General features: G+C 38.4%; 1 protein-coding gene across 1 annotated transcript; it reads right to left on the bottom strand.

The window, feature by feature from the left end:
* Positions 1–6,166: 6,166 nt before the first annotated feature.
* On the bottom strand, positions 6,167–24,844 carry LOC134617318 (coiled-coil domain-containing protein 178). Its single transcript, XM_063462527.1, has 19 exons — positions 24,787–24,844; positions 21,455–21,591; positions 21,302–21,345; positions 21,133–21,212; positions 20,834–21,037; positions 20,485–20,705; positions 19,444–19,586; positions 18,629–18,782; positions 18,437–18,532; positions 17,609–17,745; positions 17,318–17,501; positions 17,166–17,228; positions 16,902–17,030; positions 16,705–16,818; positions 16,398–16,543; positions 16,070–16,229; positions 13,448–13,597; positions 9,030–9,164; positions 6,167–6,707 (listed from the first exon to the last, which is right to left on the bottom strand). Exons 1-19 carry the CDS (start codon positions 24,842–24,844, stop codon positions 6,618–6,620), a joined length of 2,445 nt encoding a protein of 814 aa, XP_063318597.1. The 3' UTR covers positions 6,167–6,617.
* Between the last annotated feature and the right edge of the window lie 142 nt (positions 24,845–24,986).

The following is a 24,986-nucleotide window of genomic DNA, read 5'->3' on the forward strand; positions in this document are numbered from 1 at the left end:
AGAAGGCACCACAATGCTGTTTTGATGTTCGAGTGTTTGACAAGCACACAGCCTGCTAATCCCCAACTTGTAGTTATGCTGAGGAAATTCATTCTACATGAACTCTGTGGTGATGACTGATTAGATTGTGCGCTGCATCTCAAATAATCATCGTCACCGAAGGAAAACTATACTACTCTAATATTAATTAGCGGTTTGAAACCACTATGAAAGCACTTTGTTTTACTGTTTACCACGATTATTGCGTTACCTCATTTCCAGAGGTCTTGACACTGCACAGCACTACAGTAATTCACTGTATTTCACTTTGGAGTCACATATTGTTATCTTTACCAGCACACAGTTAGCACTACATTACCCAAGTCTCGAGCGAGCTATTCTAACGCAATAAAATGACCATTTCCAACTCTTTCAGCTCTTTGTAGCAACTCAGTCTCCTGAGGCCACTGGTCTTCAGATTGCAGGGCGTTTATGGTTGTAAGTTGTTGCAGTGTGCAGAGGGAGGGGGGGGTCATCAGATAAGAGAAGAATTTCTAGACTAATTAAACCCTTTGAGACAAAGAATCACACTACAGTGATTTACAACTCTCTGTACCAGTTAACCCGACTCATTTCTTTCTGTCATATTACTCAGATAGCATATCTACCTCTATGGGTAAAAAGTCTTTTTTTTTTTTTTGTCTTCAACATTATGAAAAAAGGAGGGGTGTTAGTGTAAATAACCGCAGTTAGATCAGATTTAAATACTGCAGTATACTCATAATATAAGCTTTTAAGAGCAGACAAAGCTCCCAGCCACTGACCATCTACTCTGTGCGGTGAATAAGCCCGATTTTACCCCCAGATACTACGCATCTTCATATGTAATGCTTGCATTATATCATGCTTCCTTATTGTTTCCTTCAGCATAATTTTGTGCCCATTACAACACATAAAAATGAAGCTAAACACAAACTGTCAGCATTATCGTGGCCTTGGGTAACTGATTAAAGAGCGAACATTTAATCTAATCAGTGCAATGAAACAAAACAACAGGAGAAGCTCCAAAGTTGTGAATAGCAAAGTCTACCAGGCATAATTCCTTTTGCTGGCTGTTGCAGAGGGGTATGCTAAGATAGAAAGTATTATTTTCCTAAATGGAAGGTGTCAGATGGTCACGGAAATGTGATCGGCTGTTCAAGATCACTGCTTCCCATCTGCAATTTGTGACGTGTGAAAGATTCAGCCCAAATGTGCTCACCAAGCGTAAATCCTCAGCACTTTCTCTTATCGTGGAAAAGCAAGATAACCAGCTGTTTACAGATCAGAGAACATATCATATTAATATCATGGAGAGGGTGATATCATCTTGTTTGTAAAATATTTTGTTAACTAAGTGTGGTGTGGTATGGCAACCTATAAAGTGAAAGTTGTAATTTGTGTTTTAGCAAAAGTGCTGCAGTTTAAAGCCCCTTTTTAATGATAAAAAATATATTAAAAGGAGGAAAGCTGAAAATGCTGCGGGGAGCCTCTTCAGAAACACTTTGGTGAGACAAAATTAATGCAAACTGCATGTTACAGTAAATACTCATTACAAGGCTCTTAGAAGTTACATTTAAAGATCCCCCCTTAGTTCCAGTTAACTGTATGTATGAACACAAGCAGGGCTCTCTTTATGCCTCCCTCTCTAATCTTGGAAGAGTTTACAGTTGTGTGGAATTATTTTGCACCATTTTTGGATTTGGAAACCAAACCGTATACTATACTATAGAGAGATTAGTTCTAAAAAAATGTAGCATTGGCATTAAAGGAACAGGCTGCTTAATCAGAGGTAGTTGTTATAATTGTGAAAAACGGAAGAAAGGGTCATCAAAAGTGCAATATTTGTACTAGCAGGTTCAGTTTATTTCAATTAATTGTAAAATCTCAACTCATCCAGTTTTCTGTTTCCTGTTTTTTTAGCACTTTTTTTTGGATATCGGGACTGATTAGCACATGCTTGTCATTTCAGATCAAAGTTAGTCAGAGATGATTCATAAAATGTCCACTGTGTAATAAATTGGAAGCACTTATATTTGCCATTCAGGGAGTATTGGGAGACCTGCTGTTTTAAACCCCTAGATCCCCACACATGGCGTAGCCACCACAGACACGGCTCAGAGAGTCAGTCGGCAGCCGGGAGGTGAGCAGAAAGGAACAGGCGGTGTCCCCTCCAGAGTGAGCACAGGAGAGAGTGTGTGTGTGTGTGTGTGTGTATGTGTGCGTGTGCACAATATGTGTGTGTGTTGTGGCATTCTCAAATGACAAAAGGATACCAGTTGTGCAGTTCAGGTGGGACGACACACGGAGGTGGTATGGAGACTCACCTGAGGGAGAGTCTGGGCTGCTGGGACCGGGGCTGTAATGGAGACCCAAAGTTGTGTATAGGGGCCGCAGGAGGCCACTGTGCCGTGGAGAAGGTTTGGGGGCTGGAGGAGAGGGGGCTGCTGTTGTGCAGTCTCCCCAGCGTGATGCATCTACCTTCAGGGTGGCAGCAGGCGTGGAGTGGGGTGCGATGGAGCGAACACGGGCTCAGTGGCGCGGTCACCTAGGGACGCTGAAGCTGCTGTAGCAGGACTGATAGTTATTCCTTGGGAGAATTGCAAGATGAGCCCCATTGTATTAGCAACCCCTCTTCTACTTGAATTGTATCAATGTTCTCAAACCTTTGAAGAATGAAGTCAGGGTGCAAAATATCTGACACTTAACGTTTTTTTCCGTTCACCAAAAGAAAACTTAATTCTTGGACAAAAAAAAAAAAAAAAAAGTAGGACGCAGTAAACAGTTTCCCTCACAGCCGTTTCATTGTGTATCAGAATGACTGCTGTCAGAGTTAAACTTCAGTAAATTCCTTTGGCAATGAGAAGCTGGTAAATTATTCCATACTGATTTGAAATTCTCACACATTAAGCTTTTTAATTTCCAAGCAGTACTTTTGTGTTGCAACAGTTTGAGTCGTATCTTTTAGAAATTCTCTGTGTCTAATATGGTCAGCACTCCCAATTATTCACTCCACTGACAAGTGAAACAAATGGGACCAACCAGTGCATTCTGTATTATCTACACCCCTTGGATTCCCTGACAATAATTAATACAATGGCAAGCTGCTGTTACCAGCCTTGACGACATGAGCTCAACAACATAAGCTCTCCCTTTCCAAGAGCTCTTGAAAAGAAATTACATCCAGCGGTGAGGTCATATATATATATATATCGTGGACACAAGCAGCCGGGAGGTTATGTCATGTTACTGTCTGGGACCCTAGATCAGATGGTACTGTTAACATCAGCAGGTCATTATTCACATCATTACACCATGAATGTAAGGTGCGTGGAATATGTCAGGAATATATGAATGTAGCCCTGAACATAGAGATATACACAGCCTTTAACAGCAAAGACTGTCCCATATGTCAGCGAAGTTCATTAACATGCCACATGATCTTACTGAGGCAGCAGTGCTGACCATCTCACTGGTATGGTCACACACCATTATGTAGGGTTACTTCATTTGCTCATAATGCGGATAAACATGGGGAAAAAAAGTTCCTTAATATATACACAGCATACAGTGAATCTAAGTAGTGTTAGGCAAACTGGTTCCATGATTTAAATAAAACTAAATAAAAGCAGCTACAGTTTTGTTTTGTGTAATAGCCAACTGACCAATGTGTCCTTTTAAAGAGGTGTCACGCAATCATACTAACCCCTCTTATTTTAGCCTACGAGGATATTAACAGGTTTTTTAATTATAGAGGAGCACTTTGCCTCAACATCCATTAAAGGAATGCCGTGCTAATTTTAAATCCTCGCAGCAGGCATTTGCATCAACAGAAGAAAAGTGGATGAGTTTCTCTTTAACAGCTGTAATTTGTGTTTTCCAATCACCATGCTGATTTCTGCTCATTATACTCCGGTTTCACACCGGTAAGTGAGCAAAGTTTGGATTGATTGACTCTAATTAACTAAAAAATGTTCCAAGCCATGGATTTATTATCATGCTAGCTAGCCACAAATGTCAGAGACTTTCACAAATTATTATCCTCTTAAGATAAATATCTTTGAAATCAAATGAGTGTGGAAACGCGAGGAACATGTATTGTTATACTGATGAATTTGTTTGTCATGTTTTTCTGCTGAGCTCCACATTAAAGACTCACCTGGGCAATCACACTGTTCCAGTGTATTGTTAAGCGGTACTGTATGACTGAATGACAGATGCTGTAGTTACCTAAACTTTAAAGGAACACACACTCAAGTCAGATGAATAAAAATCAGACGATTATATAGTAATATAAAAGAAAATCTTCCCAGATTACAGTGTTATCAGCAGTGACCACATAGGGTGTGCCAGGGTGCACTTTCATGTTATACTACCGAAAACCTATTTCCTCTCGTGTGCTCCAAAACTTGGCAGCATCTCCCTCATTGATATTTTAGACACAGTAGCACCTTTCTCAACTCACATTCTTTCCTCGACTCCATCGGCTCCATGGCTCAACTCTCCACTTTCTCATGAACAAAGAGAGGACGGTTTGAGAGGACGCCTCAGTTTTCCTGGTTTTAAAAAGATCTCAGAGCAGAATTTTGGTTAGCTTAAGAAGACAGAACGTTGCTCTGATTCACTCGGCTTCACTCCAGTGATCAGAAGTGATTACTGAAGTGAATCCAAATGAAACGGGCCCATCGTCTGCACGGTGGCGCCAGGCAGAAATTGAGAATCATGCTGCCTGTAAATCAGATTTTCTCAACATGTCTCTTGCAAAATATGCCTTGATACAAAAGTACAAAAAAATCTTCCAAACCAGCTTTGAGGTATCAGAGTATGCAACAGCACAGCGAGGCATGTGCTGTATGTTTTATCCTCATCATACTGAAACAAGCATGTAATGCCCCTCAGCTGTCAAGTACACCCCCCCATTAGTATTTCCACAGTCCATCCTCTTTAGAGTAGCAGCATTAAGGTGTGTGCACTTTGAGGCATGCCCGCAGATAGATGTGATGACATCTAGTTGTGGCTCACTTTCATTTATTTAAGGGATTGATTAGACGCAAGGAGAGCAGATAAATGTGCTGGAGAGGCACCTTCATTTGAGAAATTGCCATATAGTCAGTACAGAATATGAGACGGACTGAACATTTTTCTCCTCAAGATGCTTTTAGGGAGCTAGTGGCGTCGTGGCTTTGCGAGCAGTCGACCAAGTTAGTGTCATGCTGAATGTTTGTTCTATAGTATACAGTTGGCCCAAAAACCTATGTAAAGAAACTTTACCAAATATCTGAAAAATCTTTTTTTTCCCCACATGAGAGATAATGTGTCAGTTTGATTTATATATATATATATTTTAATTGTTTTATTTTGTTTTTTTCAAGCCAACTTAGTTTGAGATGTTATGCTTAGTGTTATAACATGATACTGAGACATGTTTCAGTCAGTTATTTGCTAAGGTTGTTGTGTCCATACTGCCCCCTTCTGTCTCCTCTAGTATGGAAGGCATCTGTTGTTATCAACAAAACAACAGCATCTCTATCAACTCAGAAGGAAAGGGTAACATATTTTCCAAGGAGTAGTCTAACAGCATTAACCTTGACGGTCCTAAAATTCTAATGAGCATAAACATAATTTGTACAATTTAGATTAATATATAAACATTGTTTGTTTTTTTAACTTCTTTTCATTCTCGTGGAAATGATAAATATCTAGGGATTTCGCACTTTTTGCACTTTAGCATTTATACAGAGCAGACTTTGTGTTGTTTACCACTAGTATGACATTGTTTAAACATGATGAAAGAAAAATCAATTTTCTACAAGTACTAAATGTGATTCAGTTAAGATTCCAAATTGAAAACAGTGTTTCCCCAGGGTTCTTTAGAAAGCCAGTGGATAGTGCACACACAACATCCTTTTGTGCACACTATTTACCCCTGGATTGCTCCAGGCTAATGTCTCAATAATTTTCACTCCTTTCTCAGGTCCTTCCCACAAAGGACTTAACTAATGATCCATGGACAAAATGAAGCATTTAAATTTATTCATTAATCATTCATCTCCAGCTCATTGAAAATGCTAAACTTCCACAAAATTAAGATTGAATATTGAAAAGTGATTGAGGGAGACAGCTTTCAGTGAGTGAAGAGAGCAGAAGAGTGTGGGCTGCAATAACAAAAAACAGGTTCTTTGGAGAGACGACGGGCTTCACATGGGCATGGTCAAGGTGGCCAAGGTGTACTAAGTGCTAGTTAAGGTCATGGGGTTTCACTAGTTGTAATTAGATCTTGGAATCTGGAGAAGCGTAGAATTTCTGTCAACACTGCCTGTAATTATTCTCTTTTCCAATTAATGGTGACATAGATTAATTATCTGATGAGGCAAAGCCAATTGCAATCATTCACCCAGCTAAAATTAGATCAGTCCTGACAGCAGCATGAAAGTCACCTGTTTCATTGTTATGGATTTGCTGCAAGTAAAGAGGGGGGAATAGTGAAGCGTGCTAGGGTAAGTAAGTTGTCTGGTACAGGTGAATGTCCAATTACACTGCTATTTGAACTGAAGGCATCTACTCATTGGATCCAGCGGCATCAGGATTGGCTTGTTTGTTCACCCCGTAGCATCATCAGTTGTAGTAGAGTCATCTGTCAAGGATTGTAGGAAGGCTGAGATAAGTTCACTTTCCTCTGACATCTCCTCCTGTTGAAATAAGGCACAAACAGAATAAATGAAAACAGGCTAATTAGGAAAATGCTGCTTTTGTAGAAAGGCACCAATAAAGCATCTTTGCTTCATGTGTCTCCTGCGCACACAGTTGACGTGTCTGCAGCTGCGAGAGTAAAGTTACCGTCTTGTTCTTATTTTTCGTCAGGAAGGAGAACAAGAGGCTCCTGGTGAACCGCGTCCAGGTTCAGTGCTCTTCTGTTTTAAAAACCTCAGCATCCAGTTTTTCTATTAAACTGCCTGGCACTGTCAACCAGCTTGGGAATCTGAACCAGCCTAGCCATGCAGAAATTCTCTGACTAACAATTATATCAGAAACAGGATCTTGGATTACTGTCCCCTGGGACTGGGGCAGTGGGCGTCTGCTCCAATCATTACTGGCCATTCAACAAGGCTCTGCACTGCTCTCCGCTGTTAGCCATTGTCAATTATGCCATCCCCAGTGTAAACTCGCAGAACACAAAGCTGAACTGCCAGTTCTGGCAGGAGTGTAACAGGATGACAGCCCGCCACCCCACCCTCCCTACTCCTACAACACACCCCCTCCCCCACCCACTCCTACCCACCCACCCTAGGGTTCCTTGGCCTCCCTTCCCTCAAGCTACTTTTGAACAAACTGCCATTTGGCTTCTTATTCCAGCACTATAACTGTGAAAGCGTTAACCTGACCTCTCTTATGTTCTGCTCGTGGGGTTAAGTGGACATGATGGATTAGCACAGGCCTCATCAGGATTCAGCCTGGTTTCACTGCAGTTACAACCAATGTCAGTTTTATTGATTCCTTTATTTCTATTAAACTGCCAGCTGATATTGATAAACTTTGACCCTGTCAGAAATACTAATTGTGTTATAGGAATTGTGAAGGCTTTAATATTTGGATAGGTGAAGTGATTATGCCTGCTTGTAACCTCATAAGGCATTTAAAGTTGAGCTCAAAAAGGCTTTTTTTTTGTTTTTTTGTTCCATGTATACTTTTTGGAGGATAGAGCCTGAGCTGGACTCTTCATCAGGAGCCTGTTTAAAGTGAGTGCTGCCTGCTCTGATGGACCCTGTGCTGAGCTGTGACGGGTGACGGTGTGGTGCGCTTGAATACACCAGCTCTTTTGTCCTTCACACTCTGCAGCTCTCTGATAGCTCCTCCCCCTGTGCCCCACTCCTCCCTGCCTTGAGCTGTGATCTGCTGGGGCCTTTTGAGGCTGGGCCGCTGAGACATGGCTGCTTCCAGTAATGTCTGGACCAGAACCCATCGAAAAGAAAAAAAATATGTCAAGCAGTCAGAGGAGGAGAAACTGAGAAGGAAACCACCTGATAGCACTTTACTAGGTACCCTCCTGGAAAGCCTCCAATCAAAATCAGAGCGTATTTTGCCTGCAGCGTGTCTGCTAAATTTGTTGTTGGATCAAATTAAGCGATAAAAACAAAATAAGAATTTTACACAAAAACAACAGCTTGCAACTGCCAAATATGGCTGTCGAGGGATTTAGGATGTCCTACTGCCTATGTAAAAAGGAAGTGAAAAAGTGGAAGTAGTTCATACTATGGTTGCATGCCACCTGGCTCTGCAGTAATACTGGACAGGACAATTCATAAAGATTCATCACTGTCCCTCTGTCCGCTTTGACCTCATCGCACATCACAGCACAGATTAGACACCGATTATCCTCTAATTGAAGATCCTTACTTTTCAACCTTGCAGAATATGCTCCAACTCTTCTGCGAGACAGACAGAAGGTTATACTATTCACAAAAAAAGCTGTAAGGCATGGACATCTTCCATGTGTTGTAATGAACTCTGAATTAGATGCAAAGTGTTAAAAAAGAAAAAGAAAAAGAAAGAAAAAACAAAAACGGGCTTGAATCTTAATGCAATGTGACAACACATGTATACAGACAAAAAAGAGAGGCAGAGCTAGCCTTAGACACAGGGTCACCCAGAAGGCACCGTAGCACACGCACCTCATCCATCACATCAGTCTGTGATCTGATAAGTAAATGTACAGACTGCATTGTAAGAGTGGTGTCTTAAACTCCGCCATAGCAGTGACGCACAAAGCCTTAGTGGATGTTTGCCTGGCTGCTCTTGCTTGGCAAAGAAGACACAAGGCAACTGACTAGCCGGATGAGGCTCAAACAATGCCAAGCATAACATGGAGTTACTGTAGTATGCAAAAGAATATGCTGCCATCCGGTAGAATACCTAGACCGGGATGAAAGTTGAATAAAAGGATTTGCCATTTAAATGAATGGTGACAGTCGGTGCAGTTTTCCAGCCTGTTTTACATGTATATGTACAAATACCTGGGCTGTTTTTATTTTCCAGTCGGTCTCTTGAGAAAGAGCCTGGCACCGGTCCAGTTCAGCCTGGCTGTAGAGGCTGCGTTGTTTGAAGTATTTCACCAAAGCTTTGTGCATCCTCTTCTGCAACAAAGAGAGCTAGGGGGAGAGAAGGCAGAGAAAAGGAATTGGTAAGGCAGGAGAGGAAATTAATGGCAGTGTTCAAGAAGAATGATGGAGGGGAATAGAGAAAGCAGTCAATAGCCCATTCTGCAGTACACGGGCCTGACAGGAATTTCACAGTCTCTTGGTTTCTCTGCCCACTCGTGTGCACTCATCAGAATCCAGTCACATCTGGCTGCCAGGATGGGGGGTTAATTTTCTCTAAATGCTTCAGCAGTTTTGTTCTAGCCGAGGCAAACTCTGTGACTGCAAAGCTGATGAGTAAAATATTTCTACTTCACCCAGTTTAACTTTATACCAATCCCCTCAAGACATATTTTACACATACACACAGAGTCATGAACCCCCCACTGAAACCAGAAATTATTCCTAGTCTCTTGGAAAGACATGCTGCTTGCTTTATTATTTGAACACAGTTTCAAGCAAAGAGGTTTAAATTCTGATAGATGCCATTGCTTTTCTTCCCCCTCCATCTCTCTACTCTTCCTACAAAGCTTATCATTGCTTGGCAATGTGTTCCCCAGTGCATTGAAAACTAAAGCGAATTAGCTCAGTCATCAGCTCCTGAAGAAAAGACAATAACAAGAATGCTCTTTATGGTGTACCCTGTTAAAACCCAGGAGCTGAAAGCTTCTACATAAACAACGCTGTGCTTACATGTACAGTAGATTCAAAAGGATATTGATAACAGAGATGCTGGGACATGCTATACAATGTTAATTAATCATGTATCTTTTAATATACAAATGCAAATTAGGAATACTTGAATGTCTTTACACTTTTTCATGAGCATTGACATGACGAAATTTCTGTCTTTAAAAGAAAAACTACCAACTCTAATATTAGATTAATTAAATGAGTCTTCATTAGTCACTTAATAAATAGAATTCACTTTTCACACCACATATGTGCTTTATTTTGTGTTGTGAGACTGACTGTAATTGTTAAAATCTAGAATATTTGTGCATCTGTACTGGTGTTAAAGCAATATGATTATTTAGCTCAGAAAGTTACACATTTATATGCCTAATAATTTCTCCAATTTAGGCTTTAACCTGTCTTGACTGACAATGGTAATAAATTTAATGAATTCAGACTCTTTTATTATTGTTATATTATTAATTCAATAATAAAAAAGAAAGAATCAACATTAAGCTAAAAGAACGGTGATCATTTAGTTAAGGAAAACAAATTCAATCCATAATTCATTACAAACAAAGGCCATGTATAACTCTTAGGACAAAGTGCTCATCTAGGTAATGGCCCTGTAGTATTAAACGACTATAAATTATTATGAATGTATATATATATATAAAGTAAAATAAAATGGAATAGTAACTTATATTCTACTGTTGACTACTATTAAAGGCAGGTAGTTGTTACCATTTCACTCTATATACAGAAATAAGATTAACACTAAGTGCTTTGTCCAATGAAATATAGTAAAAAGCAGCTTATGAGCTTAATAATAATTATAAACCTGCATTTTACCATGTGACTGTGGAGGGGGAAAGTCAAAATTACAATATTTTGCACTTTAACTTTCTTTGTTTTAGCTGTTTTTACATGTATGGCTTTGGATGGACAATGTCGTGGGGAATAACTTCATATTAGTGGTAATCTTTTATATTTGTCTGCATATCTCAGTATATTAAGACATGTTCTGCTATGTAGCAGCTGTCCTGAACACCAAGTGAAGATTGTTTTAGGTTTGCCACTTGAACTACTTCAAGTGATGCCTGCTATCAGCATTATACTGCTAGATCCCAAAATGTTTGGATAGTGGCACAATTTTTACTATTTTGCCCAAATACACCACCGCAGTAGACTAAAAATGACACAATAAATTTTTTTATATAGTCCCATATTTTAAGAGCTTAATGTAATTTAACAAATCAACATAAATACATTTTGGTTTCAATAATTTTTAATAACATTTATCTCCTTTGGTATGTATTAACTGCCTGAACTCTGACTTTTTTCTTTTCTTTTCTTTTTTTTTTTTTGCCAGGCTTCAACTTTTTACTTTGTTTTCAGGGAGTGACATGCAGCTCCACAAAGTAGAGGTTAGGTGAATTACCTTCAGAAGCTGCTGGGCTGCTTTCTTAGTATACTTTGGATCACTGTCTGTCTCTACTGTGAAGCACTGTAAAGCCAGCTCTGCAGTACTTGGCTAAATCTGAGGGGGATTTAGCTCTGTCCACTTTAGAATGAATCCAGATCCTTTTAGTTTCAGTGACGTCATCAGTAAACACTGGTGACCTAGTGCTACTGGAAATCGTGCATGCACATATGTCACACTGCCTCCAGTGTGTTTTACAGGTGATATTTTATGACTGGATCACAAACTATCCCAAGCGTTCCATTACAATATTCTGGTACAGGTTAATCTTGGTTTCATCTGTCCAGTGAATGTTGCTGCAACAACTGCTCTGGCTTTTATTTATTTATTTTGGCTAAGTATAATATGGCCTTTGTATTCTTGAGGCTGATTAATAGCTTTCACCTTGTGGTGAACAGTCTTTATTTGCCCTTGCCCTTCTCTTTATGGTAGACTTGGATAACTATATAACTACCTCCTGATGAATGTTCTTCTGTTGTTTTTCTTCGTTCATTTTTTCCTCAACGGTATTTTCTTTTCCTCAGAATTTACCAAACCGGTTTATCTGGCCAATCTCAGTGTTCTCAGTATCACTGTGATTAATTTATTTTGCAGCCTAAGAGTGGGCTGTTTTACTTGTACTCAGAGACAAAGAGACCTTTGACTACATATTGTTGCTTCACAGGCTACCCAAAACCTTTATCTGCTTAATTTGTGAAGAAATAACAAAAGAATATTGCACATCTATTCAATTACTTTAAAAGTACTGAAAGGTGAAGCTTGGTATATAAATTGCTCCATGACAGTTAAAGTAGTATTTATGCTTAGGGTTAGGGTTTGAAGATGATGAAAACTGTGTCACTGCCCACAGTTTCCATACCTAACTATATTTCAGTGATACCTTAGAGATGAGTTTCACTGTGCCCCTCAGTTAAATTTAATAAAAGAGATTATGGACTCTGAAAAACACAAATGACTGGCATCTCACTCACTTGCACTAATGTACTGATCTCTCAAATGATCCTGACAATGTTAAATGCATTTACCTTGTTGCCTCCAGTTATAAACAAATCAATTAAGAGCACTCACATTGTGTAACATATGTACTAACTGGGACACAATATGCAAGCATTATAAGGATAATTGGAAATTTAAAACAGGAAGGAAATGCATTTGAATGTGTCTGTATAAATCAGATTAAATGATTAAATGTGATAGGCCGACATCTACATTTCAGAAACATTGCTGATTATGAGCTTGTTATACCAAAATGAAATTAAAAAAAAAACTAAATTTAGCCATAAAACACTAGCCGAGAGGCTGCTGTTGTACAAGTGTGGAGTTGAAACAAACAAAAATGGTGAAGGCTGAATCCGGAGTAAAAGAAAATCAGGCTTTGATCATGAGCGTGGAAAATCCTGTCCACAGGATTTTATTTTTGCATGCATTTTTCACTTGATAACATTCATGCAGTTAGATGAGGAATTGCTCAAGTAAAGGTATTAGTCATTTTTGGAACAAATAATATGTATTTTTCATTGCAGGAACAGTGTGGCTTCTTCCTGGTGTTATGCTTGTCATGTGTAATTCTATTCTAGTTAAATAGTGTCAAAATCTATAAAGATTAAACAGTAAAATGCTGCTGAGTTGTCTCCCTCAACTAGTCAGACCTCTAGTGCTATTTTAGCACTGTCTGATCCTGACCCGTGTTTGCTGCTGATCCTTCACCAATTACTGCGGTGAGCAGGGCAAATTTGTAACATGACGATGATAAGATTTTTCACCTCTGGCCACCTTACAAAAGTATAATCAGGGAAATGTTGAAGTTATAGTATTTACATGTACCATCAACCTCTTGCTTTACTCCCCTTGCTGGAAAAACTACATAGCTATCATTACATTATGTCACATCCATCATCCTCCTCCACTCGAGTTATCTCATTATTAGACTGCTGCAGTAACCTCCTTACTGGTTGCCAAACTAAAACCTTCTTAAAATTACTGCCTATATGCAAAGAAGTGGTGTCTGGTGCAAAGTAGGATACCACCAAATAAAACATGAAGGAACATAAGGCAAAGGTCTTAGGTCATGAAACAACAATAACAGAAGAAGGAGGGGAACAGATTCAAATTCAACTCTAGGTTATATAAAATGTACCTGTGTGTAGTAATGAAAAGATTTATGTGCGCTGTTTTTCTCACTCAGTGCAGACACAGACTCCTGTTTGGCCTCCATGAGAATCTTCCTAAGGTCTTCATACCGGCTTGCCAGCTGTTTGTTTTCCTTTAGTGCGATTTTAAGTGCTTCCTGAAAGAGCATGAGCAAAAAGTTCAGGATCAAATAGTAAGTGTTTACAGTAGCTATGAAAGAGTTCCCCCCCCCAAAATTAGCATACAGTATACTGCAGACCAGTATTATAACTACTGTGACATACCTGCACTACATCGTCAACATTTTGCCATCTAAAACATCGATTCAGATGGAGTGTGTCAGTATTGGATACTTGCCCAATACTAGTTTCTTTGTTTGTTTGTTTTCTTTTCAAAGTAAATTAAGTCTGCATACCTTACTCCAGTGGGAGTCAGGAATTATTTTTGATGTAACAACTTAACCACAAATCATAGTGAAACTAACCAATAAAACTTTACCAGTTACATAGTGGGTGATACTTATACTGACTCATAAGGGTGGTATCAACACCGACACCAATATGGTGTTTCACCCCCAACTGTTAACAGTAATTTACAAAAATGCAAAGAATATATATATATATATATATATATATATATATATATATATATATATATATATATATATATATATATATATATATATATATATAGGTAGGGCTAATTCATCAGATTGCTTGTAGGAGAACTGGCAGCATCATTACATATACAAAATAGATACTGAATAATTACACTGATTCTTGTTTAAGAGACTCTCACAGCTCTACAGAACAAAAAGATTATATATAGATATAGTGAAACAAGATACGCAATATACAGCACTTTGAGTGCTGTACAGTAAGCCCCTACTGACCATTTAGAAGCTGCACCACTGACCTGCTTCGTGTGTGTGTGTATAGTACGATACACAGTTTGTAATTGTGTTGTTAAATAAGGCGACATAAACAGTGGCCATACAGCGCCGTACGCTTTTCTGGGAAATCAAGCAAATAAATCACAGTGAGGATGCGTCTCTCTGCATGTCCCTTTTTCATTTGAACAATGTTTCCTGAGTACTGGATAAGGGTGTGAATATCTCAACTCTACCTGCAGACATAATGAAGTGTGTCTCTGCAGTAAAACAGAACAGCACTAAAGTGATGAGTTTAACCCAGCAGAAAGAGGGGCTGTAAACATGACAAATGCCTGCTATTGATTTCAGGTTTAATTACTCCATGCAGCACTGACAAAGCCCATCTGATGCTGTTGTGAAGTGTAAATGGAACAAATTACACTTCATTGCCCATAAGAAACTGATAGCGTCGGCAGTTTGCATTGTTTACTTTGTCCTCGACAGACGACAAGCCCTGATCAAATCAAAAAAATAGGTGCCTTCCATGTGTGTGCAGTGTGCTTTGAATAGAGATCACTACAGATTTCTAACCAGTTAACCTATTTCAGCTTGATGTACCCTGCGTGTGCAACAACCACATACTCAAAAACAACCACATATGCTTCCAGCAGATTTTAGTTATACTAACCTGCATCGGTTTCTGAAGAACAGGGGGGATGGGGTCACATATTTTTTTAAAAAAATCTAATTTATAAAGGTTTCTATCATTCTGCTTCATGCACTGTGATTTCTGAATGCACACGCTCCCCGTGATGTTTTGCCACGGTACACATTATGCATGTTTCATATTGGTCCCAATGATTAGTGACCAATTTCCTTAGAACCTCAGTCTTGTCTCTGATCTTTTTATTTAGTGAGAAGTATTGTTGTTATATCATCTTATTTTGTCAAGTGAAAAAGACTAAACCCTTTTTTGCATGACTAACTTTTATCTGGCTAATGGGAGTTGTGTCTATGAGGAAGACTTCTAATTCTTAAATTGTCTCACGCCAACAACTTCTTTAAAGTTGCTGCACTTGGATGCATGGCGGCTTAAGCTCCATTGCCTTTTCTTGTTTTGAACTAATGCATTCTTGATCACCGTTTAATGAAACTATATACCACATGGCGATTTCACATTAGATAAGCCATGTGAAACCCCCATCAGCAAAGAGGCTCTGGCTGGGGCTGATAATCCTGCAGATGAAAACCTTACAATAAATAGGGGTTTCTCTTACAAAGGAGTGTTCAAATGCTTGCCATTTTGTGCACACCAGAGTCACATTTTTACAAGGGGCTATTTTCAGACATAAATATAGCAAGGTCCAGATTATATGCTTATTTGATGTAGTGAACTGCGGGCTTACATTCAAACTGCTCTTGAAAATGTTGGCCTACAGGTAACAAAAAAGAACACCGCATCTCACCACGACATGCATCATCAAATTCGTCCAGACAAAAGACTATAACAACAGTGAGTTGTCATTTGCGGAAAAAGCACTTAAACGAGATTGACCGTGGCTTGTAATTTTAATTGCACACAGCTCTTTTCTCTGTATCTTAAGGGAAGTATTGTGACAAGCAATGTGCTGACACTAATCCATAAACAAATAAGCAATGAGATGTTTTCTACAGCTTGTCTCTGATTTCACAGTATTTGACACAAAAGTCATGTATTAACAGAGAGTTATTGAGAAAAACATTTTTCTTTTTTTTTACCTTGGTGTCTTCCATTTGCTTTTTTCTTGCTGTAACATGAGCGGTGTGTGTCTGCATGGATCGCTGTGTTCGTTGTTGGCAGTTATTAATATCAGACTGCAAGGTGCTCATAATGAGAGCAGCTGATTTGTTTCTGAACTCCAGCACATCAAAAACACTCCTGGAAGGAGAAATCAAACACATCAAATCACATAAAGCTAAATAATTGCAATAATTATGATTTTTTTTTTTTTAAAGGTTGCACAATTTAAGCATTTAAGTCAAAGTACTATATTAGCCTTTTTTCTTCCTTTCCTCACTCTAAGCTATTACACCTAGCACAACTTACTGAAGTTCTGCTATGACTTCTGGGATGTTTTCAGCTATTTTTTCCATTTTATCTGAAGCATCCCGGTATTCCTCACTTTTATTCATAAGGTCACTGATCCTTCCCACAGTGTTGTCGTATTTCTGTATAGCAGCGCTGTGTAAATCCTGTAAACAAAGAGGTGCATGAATTTACAAAAGTCTAAACCCTATTTTGTTCAAAGAAAGAGATTATTTTGATAAATAGCCATGACTAGCTTTGGCCTCAATGAGCTTTACAGAGTAAACCTGACTTAGCAACCTGCTTCAAGCACCCTTGTCCTTCTTACCTGAGCAGCTTTCAGATGATTGTATTGGAGGTCCTTCTCATTCTTAAGGTTGATTAATGTCTTCCTGTGTTCACATGAAATTCTTTCCAAATTGTCTATCATTTTTTTAATTTCCTATTTTAAAAAAAGAATAGTTACAAAAGTACCTGCTTAAACTTTTGAAATGTTCCTCAACTATTATAAAGTTATTCTTCTACCTCCATTTTTGTCTCCAGGGCTTTTGTCACTGAGGATGCATCTTCAAATTCTTTCTGAAGTTGCTGATTCGTCAGAATTGATTTCCTTTGCTGTTGTTTAAGTTGTTCATTGAGATCTGCACACTGAGTCTGATGGAATAGAAACATGAAAGCCAGAATGTCATCACACTGACCTCAACAGGTGTAAACAACACTAGGAAATGGGAATACACAAACTCGATCAAACTGACTAAACTTTACTTCTGAAACACCTCATAAATATACCTTAAGTTGTTCCAGGGTAGTCCTCTGACCTGTCAGGTCTTTCCTCAGGTTTTCAATCTCTGTCTGTAGAGCACAGAAAGAGCATAGAAAGAGGATGGGGTCTCACATTTTACACTGTAACCCATGAGCATTATACATATGTTGCCACTGACCCTGGCCCTCTCTTTCTCTGTGAAGGTTAGCTGCTCTTGTTCTTCGAGCTCAGCCTGAATGACACTGTGCCGGGATACAACTTGGGTCACTTCTTCCTCGGCCCTTTCCCACTTCTCGTCATTGTCACTGATTTTCTGGAGCATCTGTTTCCTCTCCTCACACATCTGCTTCACTGCTTTCTCGCTAACAAAAATCACCCAGTGAAGTAACGTCATACACACATGAGGACTACTGTACACAGTAATGATATTTATGAAAAGGTGATGCATGTTCTGGCTTTTCCATGGTACCTCTCCAAAATTTTTGTCTTGTAGTTTTCCACACTCTGTTCATACTGCATGTTTTCTTTACGGAGGGCTGCAAAAGTTTTGCGTTTTGATTCGAGCTGTTCTTCTATGCGGGAGACTTCTGCTTCCCCATTCAGTTTCTGTGGATAACATGGAAAGACGAACTTCATGGACCAGTGTTAACGCAAACTTATTTTATACTCATGAGTTTAAGTGAAATGTTCTTGATATTTGTTTCAGTTGCAGAGAGAAAAAGGAGCACGCTACTCATTTTTAATGGCAGAGTACAAAGCGACAAAGATTCTGGAAGAGTTTTCTGAATGTGTTAAAGGAAACTGCTTTTCCTGCTTTTCTACTGGGAATATATAAGACGTATCACTCTGTAACAGTCATTGCTCATTGACTCTGAAGGATAATTACATTTATGGAAAAACATGAACATAACTTCTATAGGAATGGCTATAAATGAGCTGGTGGCTTTTTTTTTTAGGTTTGGCGATACTAGCTTATACTGTAAAAAGGAAAATCATGCACCTTCCTTACTAGTAGAGCCTCAAAAGCTTGGGGAACTCAGAATTTGAACCGATTTCAAACTTCTTAGACTATAAACTTTGCACTGTCCATTTTCTTCCACTTGCACTGATTTCAGTTTTTAGATTCATTTTTTATGCTAGGGTTTGGGGACAACGCAGATAATTCTGTGGCTAACACTGCATACAGTCTTACCAAGTGAGCCATTATGACAAACATAGGTAGCAATAGGGCCTCTTAAATGATGAGAAGATGTGCAGAGTATTCGTGACTTTGTAACATTTTTGTGGTTCTACTTACAGTTTTCGCAATATCTTCTTGCAGGGAAATTAGTTTTTCTTGTAACTTCTTATTCGTATGTATTTCACCCTCAATTTGAACATTTAACTGTGCAATCTATAAAAAAGGTTCAACAAACAACAGGGGGAAAAACATTAATATCATTACTCCTAAGTGCTAATAATTAGTATAAATATGGACTGTGTGACTTACTGTGTCGGTTTCAGTTTTCTCTAGCTCCATCATCTCAGGGATACGCTGAGTTATAAGTGCACACTTCTCTTCTGCAAGAGCAATGGTCTTTTCAGCATCCTTTATTTCATCATGTAGACCATCATCCATCATCTTCAACTGATTTAAACTTTCCCTGGAAAAAAATAAAACACAATTTTGTCTAGAAATATGCCCTCATTCAAAAGATCAGTTATATATGATTCTATATATGTGTATAAGTATTATATAATTATTTTAGTGTATTAGGACATCAATATTACTTTCCATGAAAAGAATTTATATATGTACAAAACAAAGATGAACCTAAAATAACCACAAGGTTCAAAATATGTTTAGCTATATGACATTAAGGCAAATGAAAAGAATATATCTGGATATGAAAAAATGTTTTAAACATGGCTAAAAATGAATGCACGAACAATATGTATGTCGTACCTGAAGAGTTTAAACTCAGTGTAAAGATATTTTAGCCTCAAACCGAAGGTACTTTTTAAATATTTATATGTTATTTATAGTCATTTAAATATTTAGCTGGATAGTTTGGTATCATCAGCAAATAGCCCTGGGAGAAAACATTTAGGACCAAACAGAACCCTGGGGTATCCCATAAAGTATTCTCAACTTCTCAGACAGACGCCCATAATAAACATTAAAAAAAATAATAAAATCATAGAAAGAGAATTACATTCAATGCAAAAGGTTAAAACTACAAGAATAAAAGTGACTTTGAAATGAAGACTTTTAATTGAAGATCTATTCTAATGTGTTTCTAGTGTGTTTCAGTGGATACTCACAGTTTTTTTGCCAGAGTATTCTTCAGTGCCAGTAGCTCTTGGTCTGCTGATATCTTCTCTTTTTTAGCAGCCAGCTCCATGTTTTTAAACCTATTCTGGGCTAACAGGAGATCATGCTGTATTTTTGAGTGAACGTCATTAGCCTAAAGAAGAGAGTGAGTCATGGGATTAGTATTTTTCAGAAATATTTTTCATGACGAATTTCACACATTTATATACAATAAAAGAAAACATGAAACTGTTATGAAATCATACTGTGAGTCTTTTACCTACAGGATCCACTGCTAAAAGCCTGACTGCACGCTTAGAAGGGCTTTTACATATTGAAACTTTTTGTCATCCAATCATTTCCTTTCTGCACAAAGTAAAAGCACATCTGCACATAAGCACTAGGCTTTAAGCACAGATTAGGTTGAATTTGGTCGCACTGTTTAATTCAATCATAAACTATAGAAAGTGGCAAGTGGAAAATGTAAATGAACACGATTCACTCTTTGAGGATCATGAATATCACTAACAAATTAAAATTTTATTTTATATAGAAAGTGGATAAATACATCAACAAGCATGCAACCCAGAGCGTTTCCCTATTTGTGAATCACAAATAGAAATACAGAAGAACTCACAGGCTACTGAAAGTGAGCTACAAAAGCTAGAATCATGGTGCAACTTTTTAGATTTTACATGAACACTCAGAATATGACAAGTGCTCTTATACTGTAGTAGTCAAAATGAATGAAAAAAACTTTACCCTTCCACACCTGTAAACTACAGTTGCAAACCCAAGTTCCAGTGACTAAACATGATCAATAAAATCACCCAAAATGCAACTCAGTTGTTATTTTTCATTCTGAAGTGTAACATAAAAGCACATTAATCTTGCCTGGATTTTGTACTTTCACATACTTGTGCTGTGTTAACAACACATTTGTAGAATTCTTGGGAAAATAACTCCACAAATCTTAATCTTCTACCAATATTGCATATTGAAAATGTGCAGATGTTTGTTTGAAAGTACAAATAAATCCTATTACAGCCTACCTCCGCTTGTTTAGCGTCGATCTCGTTTACGAGGTCTTTCTGGAGGTCGATTTTTTCCTTCACAATTGGAACTTGTTTTTTGGCAAAACTGATGTCCTTGTGTAGGCGCTGATTCAACCCCTCGGTGTGTGACAGTTTCTCTCGGGCTTGGTCAAGTTTCTCTCTTTCCACTTTCAGCTGCCACTTTAATTCAGTGATATCTCTAATGCAAGCCTCGTGTTCTAAAAGTGTAATAGTCAAAAATTAATTAAAAAGCTTACTCAGTGAGTTTAAGAAGAAAAAAAAATCGGCTACATCACAAGAAGCAGCAAGCAGTTCTATGAGGATGTGACACCTCATGGTCACTGACCTTTCTGCACAACATAAGCATGCTCTTTTTGCCTCCACAGTGAAATACTGTCCACTTTGCTCTCCAAAAACCTCTTCCTTTTTTTCTCTTTAAGCAGGGCTTCCTCTGCATGCTGCCGATCAGCCTCCAGCCGCTCAATCAGATACACAACCTCGCTGAGGACATCATTTATTTTCTTCAGTAGTGGAGATAATGGACAACTTTCTATGGGATAGAAAACTTATATTTCAACTACATAAACAATACAACAATAAATATGTAAAGTCAGATTCCCAAAGCTATCTAATCTACACGTTTACCTCTTGCACAAATTGCAAAGCCTTCAACATACAAATCTGTAGACATCATGGAGTCAGAATCTGAGTCTCTGGATTGAAATCTGACAAAACAAGTTGACCTCATGTCACATTTCATACTTCATTTCATTTCATATTTCATTTCATATTTAAAAATAATGAAATACTTCACCTTAAAGTTTTGCTGTATTTAGCCTGTGATTGATATCTTCCAGACTACCACAAAATGAAAGGGAAAATGCATCTTTCAGTTTCTTTTAACACCTATCAGGATATTTGTGTTACAATCTCCCACCTGTTAGACCACTCGATGCCATTATTTTACCTGCTGACACCTGTTTTCCACAGTCATCTTCATCTCTTGGATATGGTAGATAACACTGTTGACCCATGGTGAAGGACTGTTGAGCAAAGCACAGGTGCGACGTCTACCAGAGCAAACAGCTTGAAGATCTACTTGATCTTGAGACAGATAAAACAGCATACGGTCAGTAAAAAGCCAACCACATCTACAATCCATACACTATATATTAAATATTAAATAGCTACAACACAGTTTATCTCTTTTTCTTTATGAATAGACTCTGTTTATTTGAAGCAAACACTCGCTCAAATGAATTAATTAATTTTGAAAAAGTAATTAATAAAATTTATTTGGCTGTGAAAGCTGTTGTGTGCTTCTTTACTTGCACTTTGATTCTAGTTTTACAGACTGCAAAATACTGGGAGCATCAGTGAGAGAACAGAGAAGTCCTTTCAGTGTCTCAACACAAACCAAAGGGTGCAAATCTTGGTGGTGAAAGGACGCCATCTGGCTGTCACAAAGCGGTGCAGTTTACGAACCTGCACAAGTATTAAAGAAAGACTTTTGATAAGCTAGTTCAGATGCATAAAGACTAAAGTGATGCTGTTTTTAAAAATTAGACTGCACATTGCCTCTTAACATACAGCATTACTACAAATTCATTCCAAACATACAGTAAATTCACTTGACTATACTACATGTAAAAATGTATCCTGGTGTCTGTTACAACAGCACAGTGTAGGCTTGAATGTTTCTGTGATGCTGGGACTTAGTTTTAATCAGTGATTAATTAGCAGTCACAGAAAAAAAAAAAGAGTTACACTTTCTGGGAAACATTCATTCATTTTTGTTATACCGAGCATAAGCGCAGCTAAGATTGAGTTGTAAATGTTTATATTCTTATTTATATCTTATTTTCTCCTGACTGAGTTCAGTGCATCAGCAGAAGGCATTAGAAGACCAAAGAGTGAGTAAGATACCAAACTTTAACATTATCAAGTTAGTCTAGGATTATATGAAGAGACAATAGACAACAAGATGCCCTAAATTCAAAGAACTGTGGCACCAGTTCATCCCATTTTTAAAACAATACAACTGAAATAAAACAGTGACTGTGATGTCTGCTGCTTTGGTTTTCTGCACAGCCTTTTCCCTTTACTTTTCCTTTACATCTCCACAGAAGTCCAAATTCACTTCCAATTCCAGACTGTCCCAGTTTAGTTTACAATTATTTACTTATTTTTAATCTGAAAAACATTTCAAAGAAATCTGCTTAAATAAAAGTGAAAGTTTTTCTTTTTTTTAAGCCTATTGAATCCACTATTCTTTCAGAGTCTGTGAGTATTTGTATTAAATAATCTTGATCTCAGTAAAGGCCAACTGTGTGCAACCTGTGTGTTGTATTAAAGGCAGTCATCCTATTTACTGCACTTTGAAGTGAAAAGTATTCGTGGCATTTTTTGAAAGCACGCTCTCTTTGCTTTTAAAACCTAAAACATTTTCTCAGTACAAAACATTTTTCATGACCACAACAACTGATTTACTGCCCAAGGCTCTTTGACTCTGTAATTATGCAACAATGAGCACATGTTATTCAGTCCAACTTTATTTATATAGCGCCAGTTCATAGCAACGGTTCTGTCAAATGGCTTTAGAGCCAATTAGAGTGATCAGATGATCCCCTATCAGCAAGCACTTGGTGACAGGGGGGAGTAAGAACTTGCTTTTAACAGGATGAGACTTCAAGGATAACCATTCTCAGGAAGATGCTGTCACCAGCCAGTGAGTAAAGAGTGGAAAGAGAAGAGGAAAAAAGGGGAGTACAGTGATGCCATGGACAAAAACTCACAGGGTCCCACTTTTGGGGGAGGAGTTAAAATCTCCACTGGTTGGTCTCATCCATTAGTTTGTACCACTTAGGTCAAGTCTGAGCAGACCAAAACAGTTTCTGAGCTCTCCTTGATCTGAGAGAACCTGTTAGATCTTTTTCTTCTTAGCCTTTATTTCTTTAATGTTAGTAAAGATCAGACAGGAAAGTAGGGTTGAGAGCAAGGGGGCGGGGGGGGGGGGGGGGGGGGGGTGCAGGGCAGACTTAAACCCAGGCCCCTGCAGGCTTTCAGCATGTGGGTCACCCAGTCAAACAGGTGAGCTATAGCAGACCTTTTCTTGTTAACCTCCGGGGCACACAAGCACCAATGTAGACTGAAAATCATAGCTGGATTGTGGTTTCAGTCCTTTAGATGTGATAAACAGGTGAAGCCCATATGCAACAACAACTGCCCCCAGGGTTTTTCCTATGTATAAAGACAAAATTGGCTCTGTTCAGGTTGTATGGTGTAGAGAAGACCCAAAAACATGATGTAAGACCCAGTGAAAAGGCAAACCTTCAATAGTAATCAAAAGTAATGATAATAATAACAATAATAACCATGAGGAGTGAGGGGAAAAACAACAGAACACAGAGAGTGAATAAACACATTACAAAAACAAGGGTCTAATCAAAACAAGAACCAAAATCTCAATAAATACTAAACAAGAATCCAAAGCTCAACAAAGCCAAACCCTGACAGTATTAGCCGCCCACCAGAGGAAATATTTTTTTAATTGGGGTTTAATTTAGTCAAGCATAAAATACATTTTTGTTATTAAAAGCCAAAAACAGCAAGAAAATCCAAAGACGTCTATTAAGTAAGGTAACACGGACACTGACCAACCTTACCTATGCTTCACAGGAGAAAGTGTGTGCCCTCGAGGAGTTTGCAAACTCGTCTCAACAACAAAAAGACCGAGACAGTGACATCTGCAACCTTTTCCACGTGACTGAGACCAGTTATCTTATCATGATGCTTCCAGAACAGCTTCTGAGTGAAGTAGCTCAGACTAAGTAAAGAGACTGGGAAAAAAAGGGAAAAGCTAAAAAGAAGACCATCTGCTGCTGAACAGCTGAGATGAATAATACACTCTGAAGTTGGGTAGGAAGGTGCTAAGGCAATATGTCAGTGGTGGGCTGAATTAGCTCTAAATCATACTGGCAGGGTGTATTATAGCCACAGAGGAGGCCCATGTGAGCCTCACTTGCAGTGCCATTTTTGCCAGTGATGTTAGATAGTGACATTTCTTCAACATCATTAAATATCATTACATTTACTCAGCATTTTAATAGCTCTGTGTGGTGCAGATGCTTAAGCACTGCCTGGAAGACTGCCTAACACATAACAAGCATCTACATTTAAACAGGGTGTTAGCCTAAAAAAAACACATCCACAACGTTATTAATTTAGACTGCTTGTTGTAACAGAGAGTGTGTAGAGTTAAAGTGGATTTATTTGCAGGTGCATCGCTTCTCTTCTCACCTTGTTGACTTGGTCGTCCTTCCCTGGATGGGAATCTGAGGGGTTCAACGTCCGGCATTGCTGCAACTTCCCCAAAATGTATTAAAAAGAACACATCGCTGACTCTAAAGCATCTAACTTTTCAGCGCACTGTAAAAGCGGGAGAGACATCAGTTAACCTTCATTGTCTAAGCTAAACCTGGATCTTTAGCTCCAAAAAC

This window comes from Pelmatolapia mariae, linkage group LG18 (genome assembly GCF_036321145.2).
Source record: "Pelmatolapia mariae isolate MD_Pm_ZW linkage group LG18, Pm_UMD_F_2, whole genome shotgun sequence".
Taxonomy (NCBI): Eukaryota; Metazoa; Chordata; class Actinopteri; order Cichliformes; family Cichlidae; genus Pelmatolapia; species Pelmatolapia mariae.